The sequence below is a fragment of the Komagataella phaffii genome, chromosome 1, assembly GCF_000027005.1.
Source record: "Komagataella phaffii GS115 chromosome 1, complete sequence".
Lineage (NCBI taxonomy): Eukaryota > Fungi > Ascomycota > Pichiomycetes > Pichiales > Pichiaceae > Komagataella > Komagataella phaffii.
The window spans coordinates 1,001,482-1,014,629 of record NC_012963.1 but is presented as its reverse complement, the minus strand read 5'-3'; the positions used below and the strand labels follow the sequence as shown (position 1 = coordinate 1,014,629).

At 42.2% G+C, this 13,148-nt stretch overlaps 9 protein-coding genes across 9 annotated transcripts; 3 read left to right on the top strand and 6 right to left on the bottom strand.

The window, feature by feature from the left end:
- Positions 1-18: 18 nt before the first annotated feature.
- On the bottom strand, positions 19-1,326 carry PAS_chr1-1_0235 (Protein binding phosphatidylinositol 3-phosphate; the record flags this gene model as incomplete). Its single annotated transcript, XM_002489840.1, has 1 exon — positions 19-1,326. The coding sequence occupies one exon, from the start codon at positions 1,324-1,326 to the stop codon at positions 19-21; it is 1,308 nt and encodes a 435-aa protein (XP_002489885.1).
- Positions 1,327-1,730: 404 nt separating this feature from the next.
- On the top strand, positions 1,731-2,088 carry PAS_chr1-1_0234 (Hypothetical protein; the record flags this gene model as incomplete). The annotated part of the gene is made up of 2 exons (XM_002489839.1): positions 1,731-1,895; positions 1,948-2,088. The coding sequence occupies 2 exons, from the start codon at positions 1,731-1,733 to the stop codon at positions 2,086-2,088; spliced, it is 306 nt and encodes a 101-aa protein (XP_002489884.1).
- An 88-nt stretch (positions 2,089-2,176) lies between these two features.
- On the bottom strand, positions 2,177-3,490 carry PAS_chr1-1_0233 (Mitochondrial NADP-specific isocitrate dehydrogenase, catalyzes the oxidation of isocitrate; the record flags this gene model as incomplete). Its single annotated transcript, XM_002489838.1, has 1 exon — positions 2,177-3,490. One exon carries the CDS (start codon positions 3,488-3,490, stop codon positions 2,177-2,179), a length of 1,314 nt encoding a protein of 437 aa, XP_002489883.1.
- A 200-nt stretch (positions 3,491-3,690) lies between these two features.
- Positions 3,691-6,780, bottom strand: PAS_chr1-1_0232 (Subunit of the nuclear pore complex (NPC) that is localized to both sides of the pore; the record flags this gene model as incomplete). The annotated part of the gene is made up of 1 exon (XM_002489837.1): positions 3,691-6,780. The coding sequence occupies one exon, from the start codon at positions 6,778-6,780 to the stop codon at positions 3,691-3,693; it is 3,090 nt and encodes a 1,029-aa protein (XP_002489882.1).
- Positions 6,781-7,066: 286 nt separating this feature from the next.
- Positions 7,067-8,050, bottom strand: PAS_chr1-1_0231 (uncharacterized protein; the record flags this gene model as incomplete). Its single annotated transcript, XM_002489836.1, has 1 exon — positions 7,067-8,050. One exon carries the CDS (start codon positions 8,048-8,050, stop codon positions 7,067-7,069), a length of 984 nt encoding a protein of 327 aa, XP_002489881.1.
- A 405-nt stretch (positions 8,051-8,455) lies between these two features.
- On the top strand, positions 8,456-9,400 carry PAS_chr1-1_0230 (uncharacterized protein; the record flags this gene model as incomplete). Its single annotated transcript, XM_002489835.1, has 1 exon — positions 8,456-9,400. The coding sequence occupies one exon, from the start codon at positions 8,456-8,458 to the stop codon at positions 9,398-9,400; it is 945 nt and encodes a 314-aa protein (XP_002489880.1).
- PAS_chr1-1_0229 (Hypothetical protein) lies at positions 9,361-10,206 on the bottom strand (the record flags this gene model as incomplete). The annotated part of the gene is made up of 1 exon (XM_002489834.1): positions 9,361-10,206. One exon carries the CDS (start codon positions 10,204-10,206, stop codon positions 9,361-9,363), a length of 846 nt encoding a protein of 281 aa, XP_002489879.1.
- Positions 10,207-10,282: 76 nt separating this feature from the next.
- PAS_chr1-1_0228 (Hypothetical protein) lies at positions 10,283-11,248 on the bottom strand (the record flags this gene model as incomplete). The annotated part of the gene is made up of 1 exon (XM_002489833.1): positions 10,283-11,248. The coding sequence occupies one exon, from the start codon at positions 11,246-11,248 to the stop codon at positions 10,283-10,285; it is 966 nt and encodes a 321-aa protein (XP_002489878.1).
- A 344-nt stretch (positions 11,249-11,592) lies between these two features.
- Positions 11,593-12,990, top strand: PAS_chr1-1_0227 (Nuclear pore-associated protein, forms a complex with Sac3p; the record flags this gene model as incomplete). The annotated part of the gene is made up of 1 exon (XM_002489832.1): positions 11,593-12,990. One exon carries the CDS (start codon positions 11,593-11,595, stop codon positions 12,988-12,990), a length of 1,398 nt encoding a protein of 465 aa, XP_002489877.1.
- Between the last annotated feature and the right edge of the window lie 158 nt (positions 12,991-13,148).

Here is a 13,148-nt window from a genome sequence, read left to right as displayed (position 1 = left end):
TATAAATATTTGTGCTGGTTAAAAGGAGCTCCAATTCCAATCGGCAGGGACGCTGCCAACGACAGTCTCAGATCCACTGGCGTACCTTGATGGTCTTCTCTCCAAATCATTCATATGCCAAGTATTAGGTGTATCCATGGTGTCATTGTTCTGACGTCGCAAGGAACTGATGTTCTCACGTAAGAACACCTCATATTTCATGAAGCAGTCATAGCAAACTTTTGAAAGGAACTTTTCTTGTTCCACGGTTGATTGATCGTCTGCTAGTTTATCGTCTGTGTCAGTTCCTATAAGTACAAACTCAGCGTCACAATCAAGATAGATGAAGTTAGACAAACAGTCACTGCAGAAAATTTCGCCACAATAACGACAATGGTGTTTCCGTCTACTGTTAGTCAAAAAGTGGAAAAACCTGCCACACCTGAAGCAATTAAATCTGGAGTTGTCAGGCTTCCAGTGTCTCTTGGTGGGAGCATTATGATCAGAGGCTTCGACAGATGTAGCCAGCGAAGCACAACTAGTAGAAGGAGTCCTGCTCATTAGCTTGGTAGGGAGAGAAGTCCAGGACTTCTTAGATGGTTGCTCCGTTGCGGAGTTATGGAACTGTGGGTGTAAACCGATTCTATTGGTCTGTCTTAATTTGTGTTTCAAATTGATATCCCTGTAGCGGGAAAGCTCTGGGGAATTCTGGTACGGCAGGTTATCGTGAAGAGATGCAAACTCAGTGGTTGTTCTGAGAACTGCTGGGGTATACATTGGTTTTCTTTGGGTATTAATTTGTTTCAGGGGCCGTATGGAGGGAGTTTGGCTCGGAGGGGATGGATTTACAAAAGATTCAGTCTCCGACGAATCGGGCTGTTCCTCTTCTCTCGTTGACAAAGAACCGGCAGAGACTTCGTACTGAAATTGTCTCACAGAGTTTCCTCGGGGGTCTGCTACTTCAAGAGCTGGCGTTTCCAATGTTGTGTCCATCATCCGGTCCAGTGACTGGACGGAGTCCTGTTTCTTCTGTATCCTTTTCTCCCGTATGTATTTGACGCTGTTGCTGACGGGCAAGCTATCGCTTGTTGTAAGACTGTGATGAGGGGAAGAAGAGTTCTTGTAACTGCTGTGGAAGTATTGAAGCCCTTCATCTGCTGCCCTTTGGAACTTACTGTCCATGGGCCGCAGTCCCAAATCCTCTGACCCGTTCGTTTCGACGCTGTTGCTGTTGTTGGTGTATAAACTCATTGAACCCAATTTCTTGAGTGCTTCCGTGGTCAAGTTCCTCGAGTTCTGTGCCTCTTCTTCGTCAACCTGCGAAACGGAGCTCGTAGGTTGCGTCATAATTGAAGTCGTTGAACTACCAATTAATTGTGTGGTGGTTATGTTAATAATTGGATTAGTGCCCTTGTTTTTTTTTATTTAAAGCTTTAATGGGACTTTAGACTTTTTTTTTCCCTCCTCAGTTTTATTCCTATGGGAAAGGGGGCGGGTGGGGGGTGACTCTCCGCGCGATTCAATGCCATTCTTACCCCCAGAAGGGTGAGCGCAGGCTGAGGAAATTCTGGTTGGTTTTTCGCCATTTCATGTTCAGCGAGAATGGTTGGGTTGTGGGAAAGACCGAAATTGTGACATCTGTAAACGGAACCAGCGCTAAGGGGAACCCTCGAAGGGACGATCACTTTCTGCAAGTTGGAGTCTCATTTCCTTCAAACTCCGTCAATTCTATTTAGAATCAGCTGTTTCGGATGTTTGCTCAGCGGTTCAGAGGGGCTAGACCTCTATTGAACTCACTAAGGCACCAGAGTCAAGTTCGGGGCCAAGATCATCCCAAACCACCTCCACTTCCCTCGCAACCTACTCCTGCTCCCTCTAAGAAGGAATCAGAACCTGAAGAGAAATACAATCCTCATGTTAGTACCTTTTTCACTATTCGATTACCCGCTGCTTACTAACAACAATTAGACCGTCTTTTACAGAAAATACAGTGTGGCCTATTTCAAGGTCTTGGGTATCACAATGGCTACTTACTACTCCTTACAATATCTCTGGGAGTTCCTAGAGTCACAGGAAACGGAAACGTCACACAAAACTACTCAAGCGTAACCTTTTTACGAAACTTCCTTCAAGAAACCAGTTCTCATGGTACTCTTTATGATTATAGAGATGTAGTAATTATATAGGATGGTCCATTCTAAATGTTCAGCTTAGACTGAAGTTTCGAAGCAACGGCATCCAGAAATTCAGTGGTGGTAACGTAAGCAGATCTATCAGTCTTACCGGCAGCTAAGGCCAAATCCTTGGTCATGATTCCGTCTTGCTGCACAGTGTCAATGACAACTTTCTCAAGTAGGTTGGCAAAGTCAACTACTTCAGGCGTGTTGTCAAGACGACCCCTCTGAGCGAGACCTCTACTCCAAGCAAAAATAGAAGCAATTGAGTTAGTAGAAGTTTCTTTACCCTGTTGGTGTTGTCTGTAATGTCTAGTAACAGTACCGTGGGCAGCTTCACTTTCAAAGGCTTTTCCGTCAGGAGTCATCAGAACAGAGGTCATCAAACCCAGCGATCCGAAACCTTGTGCAACAATGTCAGATTGGACATCACCGTCGTAATTCTTCAATGCCAACACAAATCCACCTTTGGATTTAATCATTTGGGCAACCATATCGTCAATCAAACGGTGTTCATACCAAATGCCAGCACCCTCAAATTGTTCCTTGTAGGTGGACTCAAATATCTCCTGGAAAATGTCCTTGAAACGACCATCATACTTCTTAAGAATGGTGTTCTTGGTACTCAAATACAATGGCAACTTCTTAGTCAAGGCCATCTTGAAAGATGAATGAGCAAATCCTCTGATTGACTCTTCAGTGTTATACATGGCCAAACCGACACCAGGGCTCTTATAGTCATAAACCTTCAAAGTTTGGACTTCACCACCATTGGCAGGAGTGAAAGTTAACTCAAGCTTACCTGGCTCGCTGACAACTAAGTCAGTTGCCTTATATTGATCACCATGAGCATGTCTTCCAATGATAATAGGTTCACTCCATCCAGGAATAATTCGTGGGACCCTGTCTCCAATGACAATTGGCTCTCTAAACACAGTACCATTCAAAATGTTCCTGATAGTACCATTTGGGGAGACCCACATCTTCTTCAGTCCGAACTCCTTTACTCTAGCCTCATCAGGGGTGATGGTTGCACATTTCACACCAACACCGTGTTCCTTGATGGCATTAGCGGCATCAATAGTGATTTGATCGTTAGTAGCGTCTCTTGATTGGATACTCAAGTCATAGTACTTGAGATCTACATCCAAGTACGGGTTGATCAGTTTGTCTTTGATAATTTTCCAGATAATTCTGGTCATTTCATCACCATCCAGCTCAACAATAGGGTTGCGAACCTTGATCTTATCAAGATTAGCCATTCCCTGAGAGAAACTGCGCACTCCTGAGAGTGGCTTAAAGCCAACTAAGCTCTTAGCTGAGAGTAGGGTCAACATGAAGGGTATGTGGAGAAAAATGAATCATTTCTCGTCTTGGTCAATTCTTCGAAAAAGGAGAGGAGAGTCCCATTCGCGAAGTCCGCCGGTAAAGGCCCGTTAACGGAGCGCGGTTCGTTTGGAGAAATTATTTATTGCCTATTTGGTGGGATGTGTAGTTGAAAAACAACATCCAACATCTATATAAATACTATTTATAATTACATATGTTCAACCTGAAAGACCCAAGTACCAGTAGTGGCATCGTAGCTGATGAACTTGGTACCGGGGATGTTGTTAAGTTTTTTTATATGCCTTTTCGTTAATTGATGCATTGGGTCAGTTATTGGCTTCCTGGTATCTCTAGCCAGAGGAAAACAATTTTCCAAGGTAATGACAGCTGGTAAGTTGAATCCTTCTCCAACTTTGGGTTTGATACTTTCCTCAGGGTATACCACACATGTCTTGTTACCAAAAACGATGAGAGTATAAATTTTTTCCAAACTTGAGATTGAAGTCAAATCAACAGGTTTCAAGAATTCGATAGATCCGTATCCCAATCTGCCAACAGTGAAATGTTCCAACTTTCTTAACTTTCCAGCTGGATAGGTATTCAACTCCTTCAATGAAGGTTTAGTCCAATACTCTTCCGAAATGCTATCCTCAGTTTCCACGTAATCTTCTTTAGTTCCGTTAGTTTTTTTAGAGTCGAAGGTAACATCTTTTTCAGAAGCCGTCTCTGCTACAGATTGCTTGATATCGTCATTGGCTTGTAACGGCACTTTCTCGTCATTATCCTCCTTTGGTAACAAAGCTAAACTTTGGTTCTCTGAGGTGGTAAAGTCTACGTGTCTTGGGGCATTTGCTGTATTGGACGAGTCTCTAGAATCAGTTGCCCTTTGAATTACCAGACGTTTGATATCGTTAGGTGGAGCAAAAATTGAACTTGACAAGATCTCTTGATCCGTTTCTCGAACTAATGCGGTTCCCTTATCAGAACCATTAACAGATCCAGATGCGCTTTCAGTAGATCTTGAACTCACTCTAGATTGACTGGATGCATTGAATAATGCCTTTGGTGTAAGTTTATATGCATTTACCAGACTCAACTTCTTCTTCTCTCGCTTAACTGGTTGAGCCAAGGGCAATGGAGGTGGTTGATTTTGCTGGTTTCCACTGGTCAATGAAGGAGTGGCAACCTGGGTAAATAAACTACTCGATCCGTAAGAAGTCTGTGCTGTGCCGAGATTAGCATTTGCATTAGTGTTGCCAGCGTTGAACTGCTGTTCAGGTTTATTTCCAAATAATCCACCACCAGATTGCTGATTATTTGAAGAAAACAAAGACCCCCCTGTGCCAGTATTGCTACTGGTAGTATTATTCCCAAATAATCCACCACCTGTAGATTGTTGATTGGTATTACCGCCAAACAATCCACCAGTAGTACCAGTAGCAGGTTTGTTGCCAAAAAGACCGCCTCCAGTTGGCTGATTGTTGGCGGTGTTGGTACCACCAAATAACCCACCACCTGTACTAGCAGCTGGCTTGGCTCCAAATAGCCCCCCAGTTGCTCCCTGGGTATTAGAAGAATTGGTGTTCCCAAACAGCCCACCACCGGTGGAAGATCCCAAATTAGTGGCAGGTTTGGCACCAAATAATCCACCTCCTGTATTGGAAGTATTGCTTGCTCCAAAAAGACCTCCTCCAGTGCTAGGTTGATTGTTTGTGTTGCTACCCCCAAAGAGGCTGCCTCCAGTATTGGTGTTAGCATTGGTATTACCACCTCCAAACAAACCACCTCCAGTATTGGTATTTGTGGCATTATTGGCACCTCCAAACAATCCTCCGGTGGTAGAAGTTCCAGCGGGTTTGTTGCCGAACCCAAACCCTGTATTCGATTGATTCTGGTTCTGACCAAAAAGACCACCAGTTGCAGTGTTGGTGGTTTGATTGTTTTGCCCAAACAGCCCTCCAGTATTGCCGGTATTGCTTCCAAAAGCACTTGGGGTGTTGCTACTGGGGGCACCAAAAGCATTTGTGTTACTGGCAGTGTTATTCATGCCAAGACCCATTGTATTCCCTGTGTTGCCGAAGGTACCCCCAGCGGGTTTGTTTTGTCCAAAAATGCCTCCTGTAGATCCAGTAGATCCAAAAGCTCCTGTATTGTTTGACGCACCAAAAGCTGAATTACCAGTATTGGAAACGTTTGATGCCCCAAAAATGCCACCGCCACTTCCACTGGTAAAGTTGTTTTGAGTACTCTGTCCGAACATTCCTCCAGAACCAGTGTTATTTGTAGCGCCAAACGCACCTGTGTTTTGAGATGCTCCAAATCCAGTATTGGTGTTTGTAGGTTGGGCGCCAAAAATTCCACCGGATGGTTTATTTTGGCCAAATATTCCGCCAGTATTGGAAGTAGTATTGCTGTTTGCTCCAAATAAACCACCTGTGTTGCTAGTATTCGTTGTATTAGAACCAAAAAGTCCACCACCAGTGGTACCAGCTGGTTTATTTTGACCGAATATTCCTCCACCTCCGGTGTTGGTACCGAATGCATTACTGGTATTGGTGGCTCCAAACCCAGTGTTTGTTGAAGCCGGGGCTCCAAAAATCCCCCCTCCGGCAGGTTTGTTCTGACCAAAAAGCCCACCAGTATTGCTGGCATTATTAGTAGCGCCAAATGCTCCTGTGGAAGACGAGTTGGTGTTGTTGGCCCCAAACCCTCCAAATCCTGAAGAAGCACCAAATGCATTTGTGTTTGTGTTAGTATTGGTAGATGCAAAAGGTGTGTTACTACTAGCTCCAAATATACCGCCACCAGTATTTGTATTGTTGGCGGCCGACCCAAATGGAGAAGTATTAGTGGCACCAAATGCGCCAGTGGGGTTGTTATTGGCAGCGCCAAAGGAGGAATTGGCGTTCATATTACTGCCGAACATTCCCCCACCAGTGTTTGATGTGTTTGTGGCCCCGAAAGGAGATGTATTTGTTCCAAATCCAGTCTTATTTTGGCCGAATGGCGATGTATTAGCACTCTGTGTGTTGGCATTTGCACCAAATGAAAATCCTGAGGACATGTTCTGCGTGGCGAATCGTCTGTTCAATTGATAATCGTTTAATCTTATTTCTTCAAATGACCAATTACGGTACTCAGGCATGCAAGAGATGCTCTGATACTCTAAAGTGCCTGTATTAGGAGCCTTCTCTATGAAAGGTTTGAAAGGAACGGTGGGAGGTTGTTGCTGTGAAAGGGTGCCTGATGTGGATGAAATATTTGAACCAAAACCAGCAGAAGATGACCTATTAAACATCGTCACTCAATCGAATAGTGAGGTAAGATGAACTAATTCACAAGGTGAACGATCCAAGAGTGTTGTTGACGGATTTGCTAGACTAAGTAGGTAGTGTGTAGTATCGAAGATTTTTCTATGAGAGGTATGATTTGTGAGGGACACTACTAGGGATGAACCAGTTTTCTCCCGTAGGGTTGGTTTAAAACTACCCGTCTGGTTAGGGGGGGGGGGGGGGGGGGNGANGGTGGTCGGTTCCACTCGCTTACAAAAAAACTTTTCTAATTAAAATCTTTAATTAATCACTCTAATTACCCGAATCGTAAAGTTCATTATCATATTCATCATCTGAGGATGAGCATTCATCCTTTGACTCGTTATAGATGAAAAACTGGACGAAAATGGTAAAGTCTAAAAATAATGTTCCCAATGATCCTGCCAACCATGAAGAGTTGACTAGTAAATAGTTGTATGAGGTGTCAATGGATAAAATGGAAACTACATATGTCAGGTTTCCCAAACATGCAAAAAGAAAGAATAAAAATGAAATACCATCACATGATTTTCTCTCGTAGTTCAGTAGGATTTGGGGCACTCTGGATCCCAGGTATAAGAAAGCACACAACCATCCAAAAATCTGTGCAACTGTGTCAAAGACCAACTCTGGGTCATCACCGGTATCATCGTTTCTGGAATCAGATATCCACCAGCCAAGGACACCAGCAAGTACAACCAAGAATACCATTAATGTATTGTAATAAATGGAACTCATTTTGCTAACGTTTCCGCTGATACCATCAGTATCTAAGAAGCTTTCTAAATCAGCGTCTGAGCCTAGTCCCGTGGTGTCAGTGTCCATATCATCGTTGGAGCCAAAATAATCACGGTCACTGCTTAAGACACTTTCCAAGAGGTTATCATGCTCATTTAGAGGAGTAGCTGGAGAAAGATGAATGGGGTCAACTCCCTGTGATGCTTTCAAGGCTGATAACCCTTTTGAATACACGAGGCATTGCGCAAGCAACACAATATCCGCAAGAGTATAATAAATAGCCAGTATAATCATGGTTGGTAGTACACCTTGCATTACTGCACCTATAACATTGAAGATGTCACCAAGCAACCAAAGAACGACAAAGGTCATGGACAAGCCCTGGGCGCTTTTTCTTATGAAGTTCTCATATATTTGGGGAGCAAACACTATGATCCAACAGGCAATAGATATGGAGCCGGTGATCCCACTTATGGCACGAGCATCTATCACCACCGAGGGGGGAGGAGGGGCCATCATAGAGGGGATATTTGGGTTGTTTGGGGAAATGTCAAGCTGGAGGGAGAAAGAAAAGAAATGAATGAATTTCTGCGAAAAAAAAAAAAAAAAATCAGTGCTACGGGAGGTCATTCTTTGATGGGAGATACTGTGGGGGAGCAACATGGTAGGAGGCTGCATTTTTCTGGGAGGGGTGACTACAGGGAGAGGTTGCTACATCGGGTGAGAATGTTTAGAGTGGCAAAGAAAGGTAACTGCTTAAAATGATTGAAATTTGTAGTTGAACTGCTTCATCTTAGCTGCTAACTTCTTAGTCAACTGTCAATTGCTCGTCCCTAGAGAAATAGTTTTGTAGACGGGAAGGCCTTCTCGAATATTTTCAACATTACTCTGAGTATTTTCCAATCTCCAGAGGTGGAAAGAAGCATGAGTCAGCTAGAAGCGAATAAATTGTCGGAGATATCTCCAGTGTCCCCAACTGAGGGGCTATCTCTGAATGAATCTTTTTCTTCTGCTACCTCCAAAGTTGTGTCCAGGAGAGAAGCAGACAAAAACATTCCTGAGGGGATGTCTAAGTCTCAATGGAAAAAATTACAGAAGAGGAAACGGTTTGATGATATGAAACAACAATTTCAAGAGGTTAAGAGGGCCAAGAGACAACAGAGTAGAGCAAATAGACGCATTCGCAACGAGGAACTTCGAGCTAAGGGAATAGATCCGTCTACTGTAACTGGAGGCCCTCCAAAAGCTAGAGTTATTGATCCAGAAGATCAAATACCTACAGATTCGTCAGTTATAATTGACTGTGCATTTGACGATTTAATGCTGGAGAAAGAGATAGTTTCTTTATCAAACCAAATTACCAGAATCTATTCTGATGCTAGAAGAAGTAAATACGCCGTTGGTCTGGTTGTCACATCTTTCGGTGACAGGTTAGAGAGCCGGTTTGATGACGCTCTTTCACAATATAAATCATGGAAAACGGGTATCAACTTTTCCAAGGACAGTTTAAAAGATTACCTGGAGAGTCAGCCATATGTTAAAGACGATCTTAGCAATGTTGTATATCTCTCTGCGGATACTGATGACAAATTAGAGAAGTTATCGAAGGATGAGGTGTATATTATTGGGGGAATTGTTGACAAAGGCCGTCATAAAAATCTTTGTCAGAATAAAGCTCAGGAAATGCGTATTCAGACAAAAAGATTACCAATTGATGAGTACATCAAATTAAGTGGAAGAAAGGTTCTTGCCACAAGTCATGTCTTTGAACTGTTGTTGAAATGGTGGGAGTTCAAAGACTGGAAAAAAGCATTTGAAGCGGTGATTCCTCAGCGCAAATTGATAGAAGAAAAGTCCAGGGAAGATTGATAATAGATTACTTTTTCCATCAACTTTTTTTCCCATAATAGAACTCTGTACGCATCCTCGTTTGGTTCCTGAACAATTGATTCAGATTGCTTTTCTTTCAAGGAGTTCTCTAGTAGATCAACATAATCCTGTATATTTTCCAAGAATTCTATCCCATATTTCTTTTGCTTGTAGACCAAATAGTTTCTAACCATGCTGAATTCAAGATCTTGCTTCAATAACAAGTTTTCCTCCTCGGTCAGAACGGTTAAAGACGTTAAACAAACCGCAGATTTATTGCAATTTAGACCTACTGTCAACATGAGTTCACAGATATGAAATACTTGGAACAAACATTGGAACGAGATTTGATTCAATTGCAAAGGTTCTTCTCTATTCAATTGTAAGTAGAAAAACCGAATAGCACCAGGATTCAGAAAGTGGTAAAACTTTGAATTCAATTTCTTTCGACATTGCTGAGACCATAATGTGTGTATCGATTGAAAAAAATGCTGATACAATTCCGGATGTGAATAAATAGTGTCCTCAGTTACCATTTTCCCTTGTGCTTGGATCCCTTGAAACGACATCACAAGCTTATCATCCAAGAGAAAATTGAATATTAGGTATAGCACATTGATATCGAAAAGTTTCTGGATGCAATCAGAAAGGAGGATGTTGTCCCTAAAGTCATTGATTGACCAATTCTGGTTCCAATCTTCTTGGTGCCTTCCCTGATACAAATGATCTCTCAACTGTTTGCCCAGGATAACAGAAATCCATTTCAGGGTGGCCCTTATAAACTGGTGGCTTTTATTTATGAGCATCACAGGTAGGAATTGATGTTTGTGTAGATAAGTGTTCGCTTTCGTGAGTAGTCAAAAGAGAGTGTCAGTTAGACCCTCAAGCTTCTATGAACACGGTACTAGAATTCTCTGCAGCATGGTTTTGAGGAGAATTAGAGTCTGGCTCCGGTTTGGGACTTGGTCTCTGTTTAATCGTTATTTTAGGCTTGGATTTGGTTTTAGCTGATGCAGAACTAGGATTTTCCAGGTCGCTGGGCTTGGAAGTTTCGTTGGAGTTTTCATTAGGTTCAGATGAGGACTCAGGATCTTTAGCTTTGGACTTTGGTTTTTTGGTTCGTTTTTTGGGTTTCGACTTGACCGGGGTATCTTCCGAAGGAGCTGAAGAAGTTGTTTTAACTTCTTCTGGCGACTTATCTTGGTTCACTGCCTGCTTCTTCTTTTTCTTTTCTTTCTTTGCTTTCGACTTTGATTTATCCTTCCCCTGAACTTTCTCTTTAGAGTCAGGTTTGTCTACCTCTTGTTGTTCTTGGGCTTTGGCCTTGTCCACTTTGGGTTTTGATTTGGCCTTATCCTTTTTCTTGGACTTTTTCCCTTTCCCTGTCTTTTTGTCAGACATAGTTGGAACTAACAAATGTGGAGCTTCGCCCTCACAGCCGGTGTTATACCACTCTAAGAACCTCTGGAAATATTCATTAGACTCTAATGGTTCTGTTTCTTCCTTTACTGGTTCCTCTTCAAACGGTCCAATATGAAGGTAAATTGCCCTCTCTACCCGAAAATGCTCAGGATCATGATTGACCTTTTCCCTGAAGGTTTTCATGAAATTCTCGGATTGCTCCAAGCTATCGAAACGAATGTAAGCCCTTGCAAATGTCGTTTCGTCGTACATATCCTTGGCTACATGGCCTTTAACGTATCTATAATACCCATTCCATTCTCCTTCGACACAGGGAGTGAATAGCTCTTTAAACTCCTCCTCAGGGAGCTCTGGGGGAATTCTTCGCACTATTATCTTCTCTGTGGGGCATGTTATGGAAGGTTCGTCGAGTTTGTTGCGACCCATGCTAAAAGGTTAACTTTACCAGGCAGAATTGAAAAGTTGATTATGCGTCTCGCGCTTATGTAACTAAACGTGAATGAAGATGCGAGGAAGGGTGTGGCAGAATGAAGGAAGAATTGGTGGCAATACTGACCTGGCTAAAACCTATTCAAACTGGGCTAAATACAGGATTCATGAGTTTCCTGATCTCAATATTTTTCAGTCCTCCTTGCCCTTGCAACGTTTTCTTATTCAATGCCCAAACTCTCCCATCGACGTCGCCTCGAAACTTTCTGAAAATCATGACCGTCTGTTTAATCTCCCGAGACTCTTCTTCTCTATGAACATTCACTCGTTAGCTTCCCTAAATGAGTCAATTAGAAATCTTTTTTAAAAAGATTCATTCTACGATTCGGCTTCCCGAAAAAGAGGCAAGTGAATTGCTCAAGAAACAATTGACTATGAACCCAAAATCTCCTCATCTCCCAAAACTTCAAGTGGATCTACAGAATCAATCTGAACAAACCATAAGCAAATTCGTGCAAGATCAACAGTTCTTTGGTGGCGACTGGGCTCGGTTCGAAAGCCTTATTGTCAGCTATTTAAAATTTGTTAGAAACTTTGACCCCTGGTCGATATTGAAATCCATTGATCTAATGATTAACGTTGTTGACGAGTTGGCAAGTTCTCTCAACAAACAACAGCATTACAAGTACCTGTTTGGGACTCTTGTTGATTATGTCATTCTTTTGCATCCTCTTGTCAAATTGGTTGATAAAAAATTGCTAATTATCAAAAAGAGGAACAGCTATTATCCAAGGCTTACGCAGATGTCTACCATTTTGCAGAAAGCTTTCAACAATATTAGAAATCAAAGAGATCCAACCGGCCAGATATCAAGGGACCAACAACTGGTCTTATTCTTGCTTGGTATAAAGACTTGCTACATCTACTTTAACATCAATCATCTCTTGAGATGCAATGATATCTTCTCCAACATGAACGTGTTGAACTTGGACGCCAAAATTATCCCTAAGTCCCAGCTAATTCAGTATAGATTTTTGTTGGGAAAGTTTAACTTCATACAGAATAACTTCATGACTGCATTTGTTCAATTGAACTGGTGTTTGAACAACGCCTACATCAATAATACCAATCATCGGACGAAAAATATGGAATTAATACTAAAATATCTTATCCCCTCCAGTCTTATAGTTGGTAAGATACCAAATTTGAACATCCTGAACCAGCTGCTGTCATCTCAAGAGGCACACCCTCTGATTGAGCTTTATCGACCACTGATTTCAACCCTCAAAAAGGGTAATGTTTTCGAATTCCACAAATACCTGTTTGATAATGAGTCATACTTTTTAAAGATGAACGTTCTCCTGCCGCTACTTCAACGGTTGCGTATTTTGCTGTTCAGAAATCTGGTCCGAAAGCTGGCCCTTATAGAGCCACCAGTCAACAACTCTCTGAGATTTTCATCCATCAAAACAGCCCTTTTCGTTTCCATTTCACCCAATCAAAACGCATACTTTCAGAACAATTATTCATACCTGATTGTTACCAACGAGTCCCAGATAGACGACTCCTTTGTGGAGAACCTCATGATCAGTCTAATCGATCAAAACCTAATTAAGGGTAAACTCGTCAACGATAACCACCGAATAATTGTCTCCAAGGCCGATACATTCCCGGAGATCCCTACGATTTATTCGACTAAGTTTGCCGTAGACTCGTCATTCGATTGGCTGGACCAATAGACGTCCTTTTTTTTTTTTTTTATCGTGTCTGCCGTTTAATGTCACGCCTCATGTTTCAAGTTACGATAACTTATCATGCAGATACTAAATAGTCACATGACGAATGACGATTTTTTGCGGGTTGCTCAGAGGAATATGCCTCTGATAAGCGAGGTAAA